Consider the following 16,813-nt stretch of genomic DNA (forward strand, 5'->3'; position numbering starts at 1 on the left):
ATATCAACCGGAGGCGAAATGTAATAATAATTAGAAAGTCCAATTAAAGATATCTGTTATTCTGACTTCTCTTCAGGAAAGGGCTGGGAGGTCATTTGTTCCAAACATTTACATTTGTATAATGTGAGATCGTTGTAATGAATCTACTTCATTACAACCTGTGGGCTAATAAGATATGTTAACTGCTTACATATTGTGATGTAAGAGATGTACAGTTTTTATTTAGGCCGTAAACAAGTATTTGAACCCAAGAAGGCAGTTCTTTTTAAATCAAATGAGTTACAGGTGGAACCTAATGGAAATGACTTAATGGTGTTCTTTATCATTACTCAATATGCCCTGAATGTGCTTTTTATAAGAGTGAAACAAAACACGAGAAATATATTAAGCTGTTTGGAACAAATACTCCAAACCTGATCCATCTTTTATTATTCTACTTCAGATCACAATCTATTTCCACAACCCCTGGTGGTCCAATCAATGATTACAAGTGTCGTGTATAGCAGGTGATATGGATAAGGATGCATTTCTACCACATTCCTAACAAAGGCCAAGGATGACTAAATGAAACTGCTGTCTCATAATACATTATATTGCAATGCGAAAAAGTGATTCACTTACTTATGTTTGAAAATTAAGAAAACACAAAACATGGCTTTGATGCACCGACAACATCTTGCTACATCTCTACTCATTTGCAAAGAGTTTATATTGAATGATCTCAGGCTGCATGGAATTGCTTATAACGAGAGGTTTACAACCCTGGCAAAAACACAGTTATTAAAATAGCAATATTGACAGTCGTATGTGAAAAGGAATCCTTACTCACTTCTCACTTTATACAAGGGTTTCATTCAAATTTGCTCTGAAAAACAGAATATTGGTACTTCCAAAAACAAGTCTCCATGAACCCCGATTGTTAAACATTGCTTCAACAAGTTTTCAACAGAAGCAAAGAACACAAGTGCGTCTTTTATATTTGAATTAATTTACAGGTATTTCTTGTTTCTCTGCTGCCTGTGCTATTGATTCTAGCCTCTTGTAATTGCAACACATTTCTGTGAGGGAACTTTGTGCACTCATGGGACTATTTTTCTAACATGGAGATCTAAGTTTTGTAATTCTTTTTTGGCTTGACTCGCTTTCTTTGACAGCAACTCACAGCTTATGCACAGCATCCTTCTATCCGGACAATGTCAGTGGAGCTTGCTCAAAAAGCATCCTAACCATGACGTCAAATAATTAAAAGAAAAAACTGTTGTGTGAAAAAATACTATTGTATTTTATAAATATATGTATACTTGTATGTATATACTGCATTTGTACTTGTTGCTTTCTAAATCAATGCCAATGTGGATGGAGTGTACAAACTGTAAATCTGTCCCATTTTAATAAACATGAAACTGTACATCAACTTATGGTGTTTCAATTTCACACCTAAAAAGTATTCCCCTGGTGTTTAGAGTAGACGTGATTTTTAAAGTATTGTTTTTCTTCAATAGGTTTTTTTTTCATTTGACCAAGGGAATCTGAATCAATGCAGCATTGTGTTTCAACACTGGACTAGTAGGACATAGATCTTTTAATTGGATATAAGTGGGGGTTATTTTTATTTTAACATTTTATTGAAACTCCAATATAGAAGTCTTGCTTTTACAATAGCTTCAATGTATAATGTGACTAAGTGATTCCATATAAATGCATCATTGTAATACTGCACTGGACGACATTCCTTTAGATTTTAGTGTCTAAAATATTTTATTGAAAATTCAGCATTCTCTATAAAGGTTTTTTTTCCTGTGTCATGTCACTCCATATCAAAGCAGATTTGTAATACTAGGCTGAACAAGTAGGTCACCCCTATATTGTATTTGGATTTGAGTGTTTTTAATATTTGTTGGTTTTGTTTTAATTTAGTTATCATAAAGACATGTTACACACTCCGTACAGCAGGTGGCGACATGCAACTAAGACATTGGTTGCATTGAAACCAAAAGAAGAAGAAGAAGCATCACAGCAATGGCAGCGACCTTGTATAGAGCTTGATGTTAACAATGCTTTAATGAGTTACCACCTTATAATGCTCTTATATCGATCACACACAGTGACAGTTTGGTGTTTATAGAGTCCATTCAAAGGGTAATATCATGTTTTCCATCATAAAGGCTGCTGTCGGCGGATTGACTGCTTTGTGTCGAGTGAACGGTCACCAGCAAGGTAACAAGTCAGCTCAGTTCATGTGTTAATTCTTCCTTTATTGCGTTAGAAGTTAACAAAACAAGCTAATGTATGGTCTTTATTAGGCATGACATGTGTATATGCATATCAATTGGTTTGTTTCACATAGTCCGTAAGCATGTGCACTTAAGCTTTATATTTCAGAGTAGGCGAATACAATATTTTAAACTCATAGTTTTTGCACAGGTCTTAGTCATAAAGGTAGAGCATCAGAATGAAGAGCAATAATTAAGGCACGACCAACTACTAACACAGAGCAAAGCAAATTATACATATATATATATATATATATTAAAACATTTATAAAGTGAAAACAGTTTTCACTGTAGTTTAAAACAGTTGGCCTACAGTACATAGATACATTAGAGATGAATGAAGGGGACCAATATTAACAACAGTCTACTTTTACACAATTTAGACACAGTTACGTCTAAAAGTAAAAAATAACTGTACTTTCAAATGGGTCTTGTTCTATTCAAATAGGAAATATCAGAGAAAAACTAATACAATTGCTACAGTTTCTCTCTCTGGCTGAGGTTTGGCTGTGAACTGAGCAGTAGTGCACATTAGCAGTAATACATGACAGTTCTGTAATCTTCTGTTTGTTCCACAGGTCTTTTACATGGCCACCTGAAAGTCCTGGCTGCTGGCCTTAAGACACGTGACATCCCTCCAGACCACAGTGGTAATCATTTAGTTTCTACATTAGGACATTGTTATATTTACACAATAATGCTTACAGTAGATGTCTGTCCTTGCTCCAGTCTTTGGACTTTTAAAATCTTACATCGACATGCATGCATGATGCACTATGAAAATGTTCATAATTCCTCACTTGTTTTTTCCTCTAAAGATGTGGTGCTGCCAGACAGACGCAAACTGAAGTTTGTGAACAAGATGCCTAACTTTAAAAACGCCAAGAAAGAGATGAAGAATCTGAAGGATATCCAAGGCCCAGCGACGACAGCCAATGCCTTCACTAAGGGAGAGTTTGCTATTGTGGTGAGTGGATTTAATGTTAAGAGACTGCTGATATCTGCAGCTGCTTAAGGCGTTCAAGCATATGAAGATCATGTAACCTGCAGTATTGTATTACTTGAATTTATTATTTAACCTTATGTAACTGTATACAGTATAAGCAGGTTCTTAATAGCACTTATTTCAACGTATTATACAACGTAAAATAATGTTTATTTTTACTTAGCTTTCTTCTTCACAAAAATGATGTAACTATATACTTATGCAAAGCTTAAAAAAAATACTATATAGCAAAACATGTACTCAATACTCATTTGTATTTGTATTATTTTATGCACCTAATGCCAAGAGAATAATACATACTTGTTTTAGACCATGAAAAACTGACCTCCCTCTTGTCTGTCTCTTATGCTCAGGCCATGGGAGGAGGCTACCTTCATTGGGGTCACATAGAGATGATCCGTCTAACCATCAATCGCAAGATGGATCCCAAGACTACATTTGCCCGTTGGCGTGTCAATGGCCCATATAAGCCTGTCACACGTAAAGGTCTGGGTATGCGCATGGGCGGGGGCAAGGGAGCCATCGACCAATACGTGACACCTGTGCGCTACGGCCGCTTTATTGTGGAAGTCGGAGGAAAGGTGGAGCTTGGAGAGATTCAGCGTATCATGACTGAAGTGGCACAAAAGCTACCCTTCAAGGCCAAGGTGAGATGACTGATACTGTATATACTGAACTTCAGACATACACTCTTACATTCACTTTCAAAATATCCCTTAACTTTGTTTGTGCACTTTTTTCAAAAGCATATTTTGGTGAATCATACTTTATTTATATAAACAGCTGCCAGTCGATTAGGTATACTTTGCTAAAAACAAATGCAGAAATACAACAAGTCTGCAATAAATCATACCTCAATGAAGATCTTGATAAGGGATCCGTCCATATAGGGTTTTATCTATATACTAAAAGACTCCTAAAAAGATTACAGAGATAATTTAAAGAACATTTAAACACAATGTTGCTTTCTTTGTTTAATGCTTAAATTATTCATGCATAAATACACTTGAGGATCCATATAAAGCCAAAGGGAGTGTATCAGTAAATTCTTAAAAACAACTCGTTCTTTGTTTTGTGGACTTCCTATAGGTTTTTAGCAGAGCGAGCCTAGCAGCCTTTCAGAAGAAGCATGCTGATATGGAGCAGAACAACCAGAATCCCTGGACCTTCAAGGAGATAACGCTCGGCAACATGTTGGGGATCAGGAAAGTGCTCAGCCCCAAAGACCTGTGCCACAACGGACGCTTTGCAGGCAAATTTCACCTCCCATGGAGGGTGTGACAGACCTGAGGGACATACGTGGCTGCAGTGTCTGTCATACTGTTTACCATCCAGACCTAAATATTCAGTACATTTTGGGAATCTTCTTTCATTTTTGTTTTTTTACACACGTATTAGTGGATTTAACATTTGTCTAAGGGATATTTCTTTAATTTCCTGCTTTAAAGTACAAATAAACTAAATAATTCAATTGCATTTTGTCAATTTGAATTTAAAGCTCTTTATGTGTAATCTGCTGAAAAAAGGTGTGAAACGGAAGTGAAAATAAATCTCCTGTCACCTAAAAATACCTGTTTTTATTTATTGTTTAACAAGTAATTAAAGGCTGAATGTGAAATTCCAATTGCTGTCTTGCTGGAATAATGTAAATGGGGTATATGGAGTAAGATATATGCATGATAATTATATTTGGCATAATTTTAAATCTATTTTGAGCAGGGAGCATTAATATCTAACAATATTTTACACTTATCTGGTATTCAAAGATGGTTTAGCTAAGTCAATATCAACATTTACATATTGCAACAACTCTGCATGAACCTGCGGTCTGAGAAATTAAAGCAAAACTCATCTTTCTTATCTTTGTTATAATTACAAACTTGTTAGATTCAAACAGCCAATAAATCCCTCCATAGTGTTCATGTGTTCAGAGAAGCTAATGAAAACATTCTTCAAACATACAATGTTTTCAATACACTGTGACTGCAGCATTGTGTTTATTATGCCCATCGTTAACTTAATAGGCGTTTGACATTGTGACCATGCTGGGATCATAAATGGATTACTGAAGGAACCTACTGGTCCTTCACCTACAACATGTCACTCAAAGAGACATGTAACAACCTCTCTGGTAACAACCAGGAAAATATTCTAAATGACCGCAGAGAAACATACAACAACTACTAAGGAGTCGGACGTTTAAGCAGACTCATGACCACTGTTGAAATAAAAAAAACAACCACAAAAAAACTCAAAATGACTACAAAAAGGGTCAAAACAATCACAAACAAACATAACAACAAAAAGACCAAGACAATTTCAAAGAGATACAAATTGAGAAAAAAACGTGTCTTGTTCCTATGTAGGAGATGGGATGGGACCTTTGTCATGTGGGTTTTGTTTTCTCAAAGAAGTCTGCTGATTCATGATGTATGATTCATACAATAATAATTCTAGTGTGAATATGATGCCTTCAAATGTTGTGTTAGGCCATGACTTCTTAGCCTTAGATGAATAGCTGCCTGTCAGTCTTGACTCTGGGAAAAAGCACACTATTGACGCATGCGCATTACGTGCTAACCTGTTCGAAAACAGCAGCGCGGTAAAGTGCCTCAGCTGATGACAACAAGTCCAGTTTACGATTGCATTTGTATAAAGTTGTATATCAAGTATTAGGTATTCATTTGTCCAACAAGGGAACTTCTTTTTAATGTTGCTATTGTTATTTACGTTAGCCTAGCCAGACGCTATAACAGCTAACGTTACATTAACTTTACATTCACTTCATCGTGATCTAAGCTAGCTCACGTTAGCAGAGATGAAGCCTGTAAGAGGCTCTAACCAGGCCTCTACAAAAACACCTAACATGAAGAAAAATAAAAAACCTGTCCAGAGGACTGAACAAAAATCAGCAGAGAATCAGGTAAGATCAGTTAATACTCCAGCTGATGTTGGCTCCTGTCAGCAGTCTCCTGTTAACGTCAACAATGTGTGTGTAGGACCCAAAGCCCAGTGGCAAGAGCACCCAGCCAAAAGCAGCCAAGAAGAGGAAAGGTTAGAAAAACCCTTCATAGCACAATGTGATGTCATGTCTCTTCAGATGTTGAATATAAATACGTTTCAGCCCACAAAACAAGCCTAATGCAATGTTGTTACTTTCTCTTGTCATTGTGTTGTTCCTGTTTGTGTCCTGAAATAGCTGAGGTCTCACCTTCAGTCCCTCACAAAGTCAAAGGAGAGGAAAAGTGGAGGTCTATGCCAGCATCCTCCATCATTGCTCTGGAAAACATGATGGATTTGTCCATACTGTGAGTTTCACTGTGTTGTTTTACAGCTTACTACTCCTGAGTGTTACCCTTAAAAAGTAGTATTTTCTTATTTTCCATATATAGACTCGGGCCACTTTGTAAGGTATACATGTAGAAAAACTATTGATTGGATTGGGAGGCGTGTGTCGCAGTGGATAGAGCCTTGGTGTTGGGATTAGGGGGGCACAGGTTCAAATCCCACTGCAGTAAGCATGTCGTTGTGTCCCTGGGCAAGACACTTCACCTCAAATTGCTCCTGTGGGGATTGGCCACAGTATTAAGTATGTAAGTCGCATTGGATAAAGGCATCTAACAAGTAACATGTAATGTACATTGCATTCAGCTGACGCTTTTATCCAAAGCGACTTACAATAAGTGCGTTCGACCAACAAAATACAAACTTGAAGAAAACAGAATCATATAAGTACATCAGGTTTCATAGAGCAAACATATTTCAAGTGCTACTCAACTGGCTTTAGGTAAGCCAGCCCTTTATTAGTATATAAATGCTTTGTTAATAGTTCTATCGCTCGAAGTGGAGTCGAAAGAGATGAGTTTTCAGTCTGCGCCGGAAGGTGTGTAAGCTATCTGCTGTCCTGATGTCAATGGGGAGCTCATTCCACCATCTTGGAGCCAGGATAGCAAACCTACGTGTTTTTGCTGGTGGGAACTTGGGTCCCCCTCGCAGCGAGGGTGCAGCGAGCCGTTTGGTTGATGCAGAGCGGAGTGCACGTGCTGGGGTGTACGGTTTAACCATGTCCTGGATGTAGGAAGGGCCAGATCCATTCGCAGCATGGTACGCAAGTACCATTGTCTTGAAGTGGATTCTAGCAGTTACCGGAAGCCAATTACACAATCAATTATAGATTTTATCAATAGTTATCAGTTATGGTTTACAGTTTGAGACATATTTTAACTTTACATTTTTTTGTTTATTTATTGTGCCTAGAGTTATATTGATAAACGGGCCAGTTTGTTGCCGGCATGTCAGTATTGGTGAAGAATAAGCCTAGTGACGACTCGATTAACAATAGATTTAAGTACAGAAATGCCAACTATTTATGAGGTTCTTTTAGAAAAGAATTCCCCTTTTACATTATTTGTTAGCCAGAGATCACAGACCATTTGATTAATTGTCATTAGGTTTTTTAAACTTTCAAATATTGATAAAGGTGGGATAGGTATCAGCTTAAAATATATAGCTAGGGGAGGCTGTGGCGCAGTGGTCTAGTGCGTTGGGGTTCGGATCAGGGGAGCACAGGTTCAAACCCCACTGCAGTCAGCATGTCGTTAGACCACAGTATTGAGTATGTAAGTCGCTTTGGATAAAAGCGTCTAACAAGTGACATGTAATGTAATGTAATATAGCTATAATAATAATTGAAGCCAGCCATTTCCCCCTAAAGACTATGAGGCATTTGAAATACAGCAGAATAAATGGTTCAACATATTTATCTTCTTGTCCTGTTTTCCCCAGAGCAACTATTGCTTTGAGGCGGAAAGAGAAGAAAGAGAGCCGGGAACATCTAAACATAATTAAAAGCAGGTGAGAAATTATTCTGAAATAAGGATAAAAACGAATTTCATGTGCCTGGTATCTTGTAATTACAGGTGCTTACATATTTCCCTAACTTTTTTTTAGGTTTCTTGCTAAATGTGCAGAGCTAAAAGTTCCAGTGCAGAAACAAAATGAGTGTTTTTCTCAGAGCCACCAAGAGGAGGCCAAGAAGTCAGGGGTGGGGAAGAAGACCCTGAGCACAATGGAGGTGAGAAACACTGGAGTCTGGTGAAGAGGCTGGAATATTTTAAAAATGTAAACCTTAATTTAATTTACATTTCAGTTGGTGCTGAAACTATTAGTTGATGTATATGTTTGATTGGAAATACATGGACAGCATTACAAGTTATTTCTTAAAGAATTAAAAAAGCAAAACATGTTCAGCTCTTGATATCTAATCTAGTTTACCTCACTGGGATATGCAAGGAGGGTCATTTTTAAATAGGTTGTGGCTATCTATTGACTAAATTATAAATTGATTATGGAATAAATAATCACATCATTTATGAAGATAATTGTAAGCTTCAGTCCTATATGCAATAAACCTTAAAGCAATGTCGTCCATCTGCCTTGAAAATACATAATGTTTGGGTATTTCAGTGCATTAATTGATCTGAAATATAAATGAGTAAATGTATGTTATTGCGTTACATGATGTCTTGTTGTGTTTTCAGGAAAACCTGAGATCTGTGGTCCGTGCTCTGGAGAAGACGGAAGAGCAGGCCGACTCTCTACAGAACACATGCAGCGTGCTGAGGGAGCAGGTAGAGGAGGAGGAGGAGAAAGCTAAAGAGGTGCCAGCATACAGATGTATTTTATTTTATGAAATGTCTTTGTGTCCTGAGCTGTAAAAAGACGGTTATTTTTATATCTTTATTTCTTTATTTTATAACTCATTGTTACTAACTTAAGTGCACCTGTCATGCTATTTTTAGGCAATAGCATAGGTCTCAGATATATACAAATATATAAAAAACATGTCTATGAAGTGTTTTGCTCAAAATACCAAACAGATCACCCGTTCTAGCCATGCCTCATATCCCTCCATTTCACTTCCTGTTTCAAAAGTGCTGATTTTGGGTATAAAGCTTTAAAAAAAAAAAATTGATAAAAAATAAATAAAAAAGGTGGGGGCTGAGCTCATGCGGGACCCGCAGCTACTGTCTAAACTAAATACTGCCGTGATGAAACGCCATATCATGGATTATCAAGGATTATTTCTGAAACAGTATGGAGCTCAAAGGCTTTCTCTCTTGCCAGTTATACCACAAGGTGAGTTCCTTTTTACTTCCTGCTTCTTCACACACGTGCTCTCCAGTACAGGTTAGCTCTGAGTGTTAGCGATGCTAATGTAAACACCGACCATATTACGTCCAAAACAGTCGGGCATTGTTTCTGATAGCAACTTTCTGATAGTGCTGTGGGTCTGCATTGCCGATTTGACTTCATATCGGACACAAATCTGGATCAGCTCCGTTGTAGCCCCGTTTTTAGAGATTTGGGTACGGAGGAAAAGAGAGAGGGTTTTATTTTCTGACACTGCGTGAGTTCCCTGACACACGGGGACACATATTTATGTATAAAAGACATCAAAAAGTGCATTTTTTATGATAGGTCCCCTTTAAAGCAGCTAAGAATTCCTTATTGTTTTAATTTGAAGGCATGAAACTGGAGCTGCAGCAACTGATTTTTATTCATATCGATTAATCTGCAGATGTTTTCTTTGTATATATAATACCCTAGTCTTACACATGGAAATTGTATACTTCAGAGAATCAAACAACTTGTTTCGTTTGACTAAAATGCCAAATGGCCCCAAAATTAGTTTACAATGCTTTGTGTCAAAGAAAACCAGGAAACCTCTGATTATAAGATGCTGCATTCAGATACTGTTTCACTATTTCTGCTTTAAAAATGATTGAAATTATTAATCACAAATAATTTCCAACTTTATTTCTGACAATCCACAAATCATTTCAGATGTTATTGAAACACAAATGAGAGATTATTGGTGTAGCTTCCTTTTTATCCATCCAACTTCTGGCCTACGGTGTGACATCTGATGTATTATAGCACCATTAACTCCAATGTAAGTGCTGTACAAAGACATTTTAACAAAAAAACCATTACAACATTAATCAGGCTGTTTCAGTAAAATAGGTGACGGAGAAAAATAAGTGGTTAACTGCATTTCTCCATATCAGCCTGTCGGTCAGAAGTGAACAGCATGTTGAAATGTGGCTGTTCTGTGGAAGCCGACATAATGGGTGTTAGCATTAGCAGGAAATGACCGTGAGATCTGTTTTTATGATATACTTTATAGAATATAACAAAGCAGACATTTGCAGCATGTCTTTTTCCTTCGCCTCATCTATTAGATACAAATATGTAAATCTTTTCTCATGCAGTCCAATTCTCCTTCTTTGTGTTCATGCAGATCCAACAGATAGCTGAACAAGCAAATCTCAACCTTCCCTCCCTCCCTTCACAAAAAGATGAATCAAGATTAGAGGTGAGCAAGGGTGGGGAGCACATTCATGAAATCTAGTATTAGCTTTGACTTGTTCCTGTTGCATAATAGCTGTTTTCACAAGCTTCACTTATTGTTTGACACTTTTTCCTTTGAATAAGACGTTGTCAAAATATCTGAGTGGGCACTTCTCTATGCTACAGGAAAGTCTTAACATGTTCTGTGTTGGGCAACAAGATATGAAATCTGTCTTACGAAATGCAGAGAGAGAACAATTGTGCTTCTGTTGCGTCAGAGATACATTTTTACAAAACGGTCGTAATACATATCGTTTAAACAAAATCACACATGTTTTGGTTTTCCTCAGGCTCGATTGAGAAAGATTATACCAGAAAGTGACTCTGAAGCCACTGCCCGCAAACTTGGAGAAATCCTGCAGGAATCAGAGACTACTGAGGGTACCCAAGCGCTTCTTCTGCAGGCACAGAGACAAGCCAATCAGCTGTTCATCCCTGGCTCCGCCCACATCAGTAGTGCACCGTCTTCTTAGACAGGTCTGAAATGTTAAGGATATGTATACATGTAAGAAGAAGAAGAAGAAGTGTGTACGCATTATTTTTCCTGTGCTAATATTACTCAGTTCTACTTTTTGTGGTGGTTAAACACCTGCAAAAATAACATGGCGCAAAAAATGTGGCAAATATGTGAAGAACTAGAAAAAAGTCTAACTGGCAGCAATGGAAACAGAAAGAGAGAAACGCCTGTAGAAAGAAATGTAATCTGTGTGGTTCTTTAAGACCACATGTGGTTCATAAGGTTTCTTTAACATGTTGTCTTTATTGTAAAGCTGCCAGTACAGAGTCAGAGAGGAAACGGGGAGAGATGGGGAGGCATACATATAAAGTCTCCATTGAAACCGTAATTGAATCATTTTGCGGTCATGTGGTATACAGTGTACACCGTAACCATTCCCCATCTGAAGTGTGCAGTATTATTTAAAGAATTCGATGTCGAAGCATTTTACGTTTTTTATTTTTCATAGAAAGTCCAAATTCTCTTTATTCATCGTTTGAGCCTAAATAACTGAACACATAAACTTCATTAAAGAAATACTGTAACAGCAAATAAAGAGTGACTTGATGTCCATAATCAGAACCTTAGAGACATGAGTTAATGCTATGACTGTATGATCAGATATAATTAAAAACAACTAATTGACTTTTGTTCATTAAAGGTGACCTATTATGCAAAATCCACTTTTTCATGTCTTTTATACATCAACATGTTTCCCCTCTGTGTAGATTCTGAAAGTTTCAGGAAAAAAGATTCTCTCTCTTTTTGTCCTGATCCATTTATATTAAAAACCTGTCTGAAAATGAGCTGATCAGATTTTAACCACTTTATGATGTCATAACGATTTTTTTGGCTTGTGTAACCATTAGCCAATAACCAACCAAGGTACCCCCCCCCCCCCCACACACACCTTATCACCTGAATCTCCTCCTAGAGCACCATTGTTCTTTTTAACCAAATGTCTCACAGAGGGGCGTAGGGTAACAGACACAGAATCAGCACTTTTGAAACAGGGCTGAAACAGAGGGGTTTATGGGATGCTGCAATGGGTGATCTGTTTGGTATTTAGAGCCAAACACTTCAGAGACATGTTTTGTATATATCTGAGAACTATTATATATTGAAAAACAGTATAATAGGGGACCTTTAACATTTTAATGTAGGAATTAAACACATTTAAAGCATGACCATTCATCCCTTTTGTCAACAATGATGGAATATATAATATAGTTTTAACAAAAAACACATAAAGCTATCTGTGAATAACTGAAGTCAAGTCAGACATGTTAGTGGTGCATTCACCATAAGAGGATCTTCCTGCAACATGTTCACTTCCTGCTCAGTATGAGGTGTTTAGTCTATAGAGCAGGAGGTGATCATGTTGATGGATCTGATTCAATATTGATTCTGATAAGATAACATTCATTGAAACATAGCAGAGGTAGTATGAGCAAGCTTAACAGTGAGTCATCTTGGAGGAATCCAAAGGTTAACAAAGACTCTCCTGGGGCTAGGAAATTGGCATTGAAATAATCCTGGATTCATTCGGCTCGTTATTTACCATCAAAGTGTTCCCTGCCCAAGAAACTAATCGACAAGATGATTCATGAATTCATTTGTATGCCCAATTATGACCCTGCCTTCAGCGTGCTGTAACAGAAGCAGCATTTCTGGAGTCTTCAGTCATGTACTTTCACTGATGACACCTGCAGTCATATATCTTCTTGTTCTCAGCTGACAGTTGAGGAACCAGGCTTGTGTCAGTGTCTGATGAAAGATGTATCGCTCCTATTTGTCAATTCCTGGGAGATACACTCTGTCTCTGAAATCTCAAACCAGTTTCTGGAACCATTGATCCAAGAATTTAAATCAAACCAGGAGGAGGAATCATGTTTCATGAGGAGCTGAGATGTGGTACTATTATCAAACTATGACCCAGCTAAGACCATTTTAATAAAAATAACGTTAAAAAAACGCAATTGCTTTTGACATTGCAAAAAAAAAATTGAAATTATTCTTATGGTCAAATCTATCAAGATCACATATTTACATACAAGGAGTGTAATATTAATGCTATTGACTTATTTGTCCATTTGCCGTGGCTAATTAGCAGTAACTTCACCTAAAAACTGTCCTTGTCTTATTTACTCATTTTTGGTGGGTATGAGCAAATGGAGAAACCCACCAGTAAAGCGATTTCTCATTTTACAAAAACCAAAGAAATGTCTGGTTTTAATATAAAAACTACAACATTAATGCATTTTTGAACTCCTGGCTACATCTGTGAGTTTTTAAGAGAGTTTTTAAGTGACTTCCTTCGAAATGACTCTGAAGAGTCATCATTGAAAAGTCTTTCTAGGGTGGAGACAACTGAAGCTTTGATGGCACGACTTAAGCCTCGGGCAGCGAACACGTACAGCACCGGGTTGAGAGCGGACTTGATGTACACCAGGAACAGAGATACGTATACGCCCCAAGATGCTCGGATATACAGTGTCAATCGTTCAGGGCGCCCCACGGCCAAGGCCCGCAGGAACCGACAAACAAAATATGGCACCCAGCAGGTGAGGAAGAGGAGCATGGTGGCAAAGAGCACGTGGTACATTCTGGTCATCCTGCGGGCATTGGAAGGGTTGGAGGATGTCGGTGTTAAGGGCACTGCTTGCTGAATGGTGAGCACAACAGCCAGGTTGCTTCCCAGGAACACCAGCTGGGGCAAGATGAAACCTGCTATTGTTTCTGTGACAAACAGCCCAATGTCAAAGTTCCCGCTCTCTCTGCAATGGAGTGTCCCGTTAACGTCGATCAGCACAGCAGTGTGGAGGTAGGGGGCAGAGAAGATGGTGGCTAACAGCCATATGAGGCCACAGGCCAGAGGAACAGCCCAAGAGGGGCGTCGCAGGCGAGCCCACACAGGCTTCAGCAGACACAGGCATCGCTCCAGGGCCACAGCACAGAGGAGGAAGGCAGAGGCGTACAAGCCCAGGCCTCGCAGGAACATGACAAGCTGGCAGAAGACTAGGCCGAACGGCCAGCTGTAGTTGTGAGCCACGTAGCCCAACATTATGGGGGTGCGCAGGAGCAGCACCAGGTCAGCCAGGGCTAGGTTCAGGACATAAATCCTGAAACTGCTGGCAGCACGCGTCTCCTCACAGCTGCCTCTGCGTGCCAGGTGACGATTATGCCGCAGTCCAAGTGTCCAAACCACCAGCCCATTCAGAGGAACGCCAACCTAGAGACACCACGAAAACCAGGCACATTTAGGACGAAAGCCTTAGAGTAACAGACATAATACAGGGAATAATCTTGTTTGTTTTATTTCATTTTACAAAAATATCGACATCACTCTCATGTCATCGAAACCTAGTCTTTAAGCTTTACTTAGCATTAAAAATAACTCCAGGAAATGACTGCCTCTCTCCAAGAAATAGACTCTCCAAATGGAAATGAGCTGATGCAGAACAAGGGAAAGTTTGATATTTTTTAATACATATTAATCGTACAGATATGAGAGTGGTATCATCAACTCATCATCTAACTCTTAATTTAAAAACACATATAATACATACAAGAATACGTTTGCAAGTCACAGTCTAGTGAGCATGTTGTGTTTTCTCACCTGCAAACTTCCTAATCAACAGATTATCGAAACTATTATTATAGGTCCTATTTAGCAGCCCCTTATTCAGTGTTTTCCAGCGCTATGTGCAGTAGTAGTGTACAGTTTTATTAAAGGATTGCTCACCAGGAAGATAACCAGAGTAGCTGCCATTTGGACGCCCCTAACTGCCTCCACCTGCCATGAGTTGCTGGTGTTGAGGCTGATTCCTGCATGGACAGTCCCATTCATATTGGCCACTGAGGTCTTGCGCTGAAACACAGTAAACATTTTTTGATGATACAGTTGCAAAGATTTGTTTTCTTTTCTGAAATTTGACAAAAAATATTAAATGTCACAAAAGTAAAACACCTTTTTTATTGTATGATTTATGTAACATGCATGATTGCATATGCATTTCAAATGTCTGTCTTAAACATAAGCAGACTGATGTCAACATCACACGAAAACCCACAGACTTCCTTCCTTATGTGTTCTAAGGGTTTCATTGCTGAGAACCATAACCATTACTACCACATATTTACCCTGAAAACTTTCATTGTCATTCTTGCATTGAATCACATTTTGTCCAAAAATGGGAGTCCCAAAGCGCAATAAGAGCATGTAGCCTCGAATCTTGTTTGGATGTGCAAATAAACTGCATTTGAGGGAGCTACTTTGTGTGGACCTTTGATAATGTTTTAATTTCTGTCTGACATAAATCCAGCCCCAGCGGTTTTTGGATGTGCAGGACCTCTATGTTGTCTTAGTCCCCACAATACAAGCATTCACATACACAGACTTGCAGGACTTGTGCCAGGTGTTGTATTAGCAGCAATCATCACAGAGAAAGCCATCTCCTGTTTGCATGCAGCTGGAATGTGAACACTCCTGTGTTAATGAACACTCCTCTTTAGCCTCCGCACAGTAGCAGAACCACTTACCTGTGCCTAAGTTACTGATAGCAGCCGTGGTTATCTGATTAAAAGCAGATTTCCATAATCGACATCGACGAATACATTAATGACTTAAGATCTCTGTTTGAAAGTCTGTGTTAAAAAGCTGCTTCAAATCATTTGGATGTCAATTTTAAAAAAAATGCTTCTTACCTGCTTTATTTGCCTTGCGTTGAGGAGGAATGGGGCTGGAGATAAAGAAGGAAGGAGTGCCTACTGGTGTTGTAAGAACTCTCTCTCTCTCTCGCTCTCTCTCTCTCTGATTGCAACACACACACACTCCTTCCTATGAACATATCTATTAACATCTAAGCAATAGTTTCGATCATAGCAGTCTGCAACCAATGAAAGGTGATTTCCTTTGTGTTCAGACGGCTGTATTACCTGCAAGATTCAACAGAACATTAACCTCAGAGGGTTACATACAAAGTTACTCATTAATCTTCAAATCCGCGGTGCACTTTAATGCTGTTTCTTCTGCTTGTTCTACTGGACAAAATACTCCCACACACTTTTAGCAACATTTTCATCATTCACCTTTTTAGACTTATAGGTATGTTTGCCCTAATTATATGGTAGATGGTGAGAGATCAGACAGAAAATGAGGGAAGAAAGTGAGAATGACATGAAATAATGGTCCTCCTGATGTCCTTGGTCAGTAGATGCACCATGATATCTGTTTTCATTTATGTAAAGCGTTTGTGTTGCTATACACTGTTGTCCATAAAGTTGGAATGATTCAGATTTCAGACACCTCCCTCTTTCTATTCCTATTTAATTTTCACTGTGATATGCTTGGAAGAGAATGAGCAATAAAGGGTTGAGAAGATATACACTTTTAAAACATATTTTATTCTGACTTTATGGGCAACATTGTAGTTAGTGTCTGGGACACTTCGTGATAAACTGTATTTTTTAAACACCCTACACAAATATTAAAGGGGACACAAATAAAAACGAACTTTTCAGTGCTTGTGCGGCAACTGGTGTGAATACCAACCCACAGAATCTGAAATAAGACAACCATATCTGTTTTCTGTGGGATTGTATTATTCAGAAAACATTATATTC

At 38.3% G+C, this 16,813-nt stretch overlaps 3 protein-coding genes across 3 annotated transcripts; 2 read left to right on the plus strand and 1 right to left on the minus strand.

The window, feature by feature from the left end:
• Window positions 1-1,960: 1,960 nt before the first annotated feature.
• On the plus strand, window positions 1,961-4,847 carry mrpl16 (mitochondrial ribosomal protein L16). The gene is made up of 5 exons (XM_034218517.1): window positions 1,961-2,217; window positions 2,852-2,923; window positions 3,092-3,240; window positions 3,633-3,926; window positions 4,369-4,847. Exons 1-5 carry the CDS (start codon window positions 2,148-2,150, stop codon window positions 4,558-4,560), a joined length of 777 nt encoding a protein of 258 aa, XP_034074408.1. The 5' UTR covers window positions 1,961-2,147; the 3' UTR covers window positions 4,561-4,847.
• A 1,021-nt stretch (window positions 4,848-5,868) lies between these two features.
• On the plus strand, window positions 5,869-11,869 carry LOC117547616 (centromere protein Q). Its single transcript, XM_034218427.1, has 8 exons — window positions 5,869-6,202; window positions 6,279-6,333; window positions 6,479-6,587; window positions 8,065-8,133; window positions 8,230-8,353; window positions 8,820-8,939; window positions 10,583-10,657; window positions 10,983-11,869. The coding sequence occupies exons 1-8, from the start codon at window positions 6,098-6,100 to the stop codon at window positions 11,163-11,165; spliced, it is 840 nt and encodes a 279-aa protein (XP_034074318.1). The 5' UTR covers window positions 5,869-6,097; the 3' UTR covers window positions 11,166-11,869.
• A 460-nt stretch (window positions 11,870-12,329) lies between these two features.
• Window positions 12,330-15,922, minus strand: LOC117547756 (C3a anaphylatoxin chemotactic receptor). Its single transcript, XM_034218574.1, has 3 exons — window positions 15,896-15,922; window positions 14,934-15,059; window positions 12,330-14,420 (listed from the first exon to the last, which is right to left on the minus strand). The coding sequence occupies exons 2-3, from the start codon at window positions 15,036-15,038 to the stop codon at window positions 13,464-13,466; spliced, it is 1,062 nt and encodes a 353-aa protein (XP_034074465.1). The 5' UTR covers window positions 15,039-15,059; window positions 15,896-15,922; the 3' UTR covers window positions 12,330-13,463.
• Between the last annotated feature and the right edge of the window lie 891 nt (window positions 15,923-16,813).

Source organism: Gymnodraco acuticeps, unplaced genomic scaffold (genome assembly GCF_902827175.1).
Source record: "Gymnodraco acuticeps unplaced genomic scaffold, fGymAcu1.1, whole genome shotgun sequence".
Taxonomy (NCBI): Eukaryota; Metazoa; Chordata; class Actinopteri; order Perciformes; family Bathydraconidae; genus Gymnodraco; species Gymnodraco acuticeps.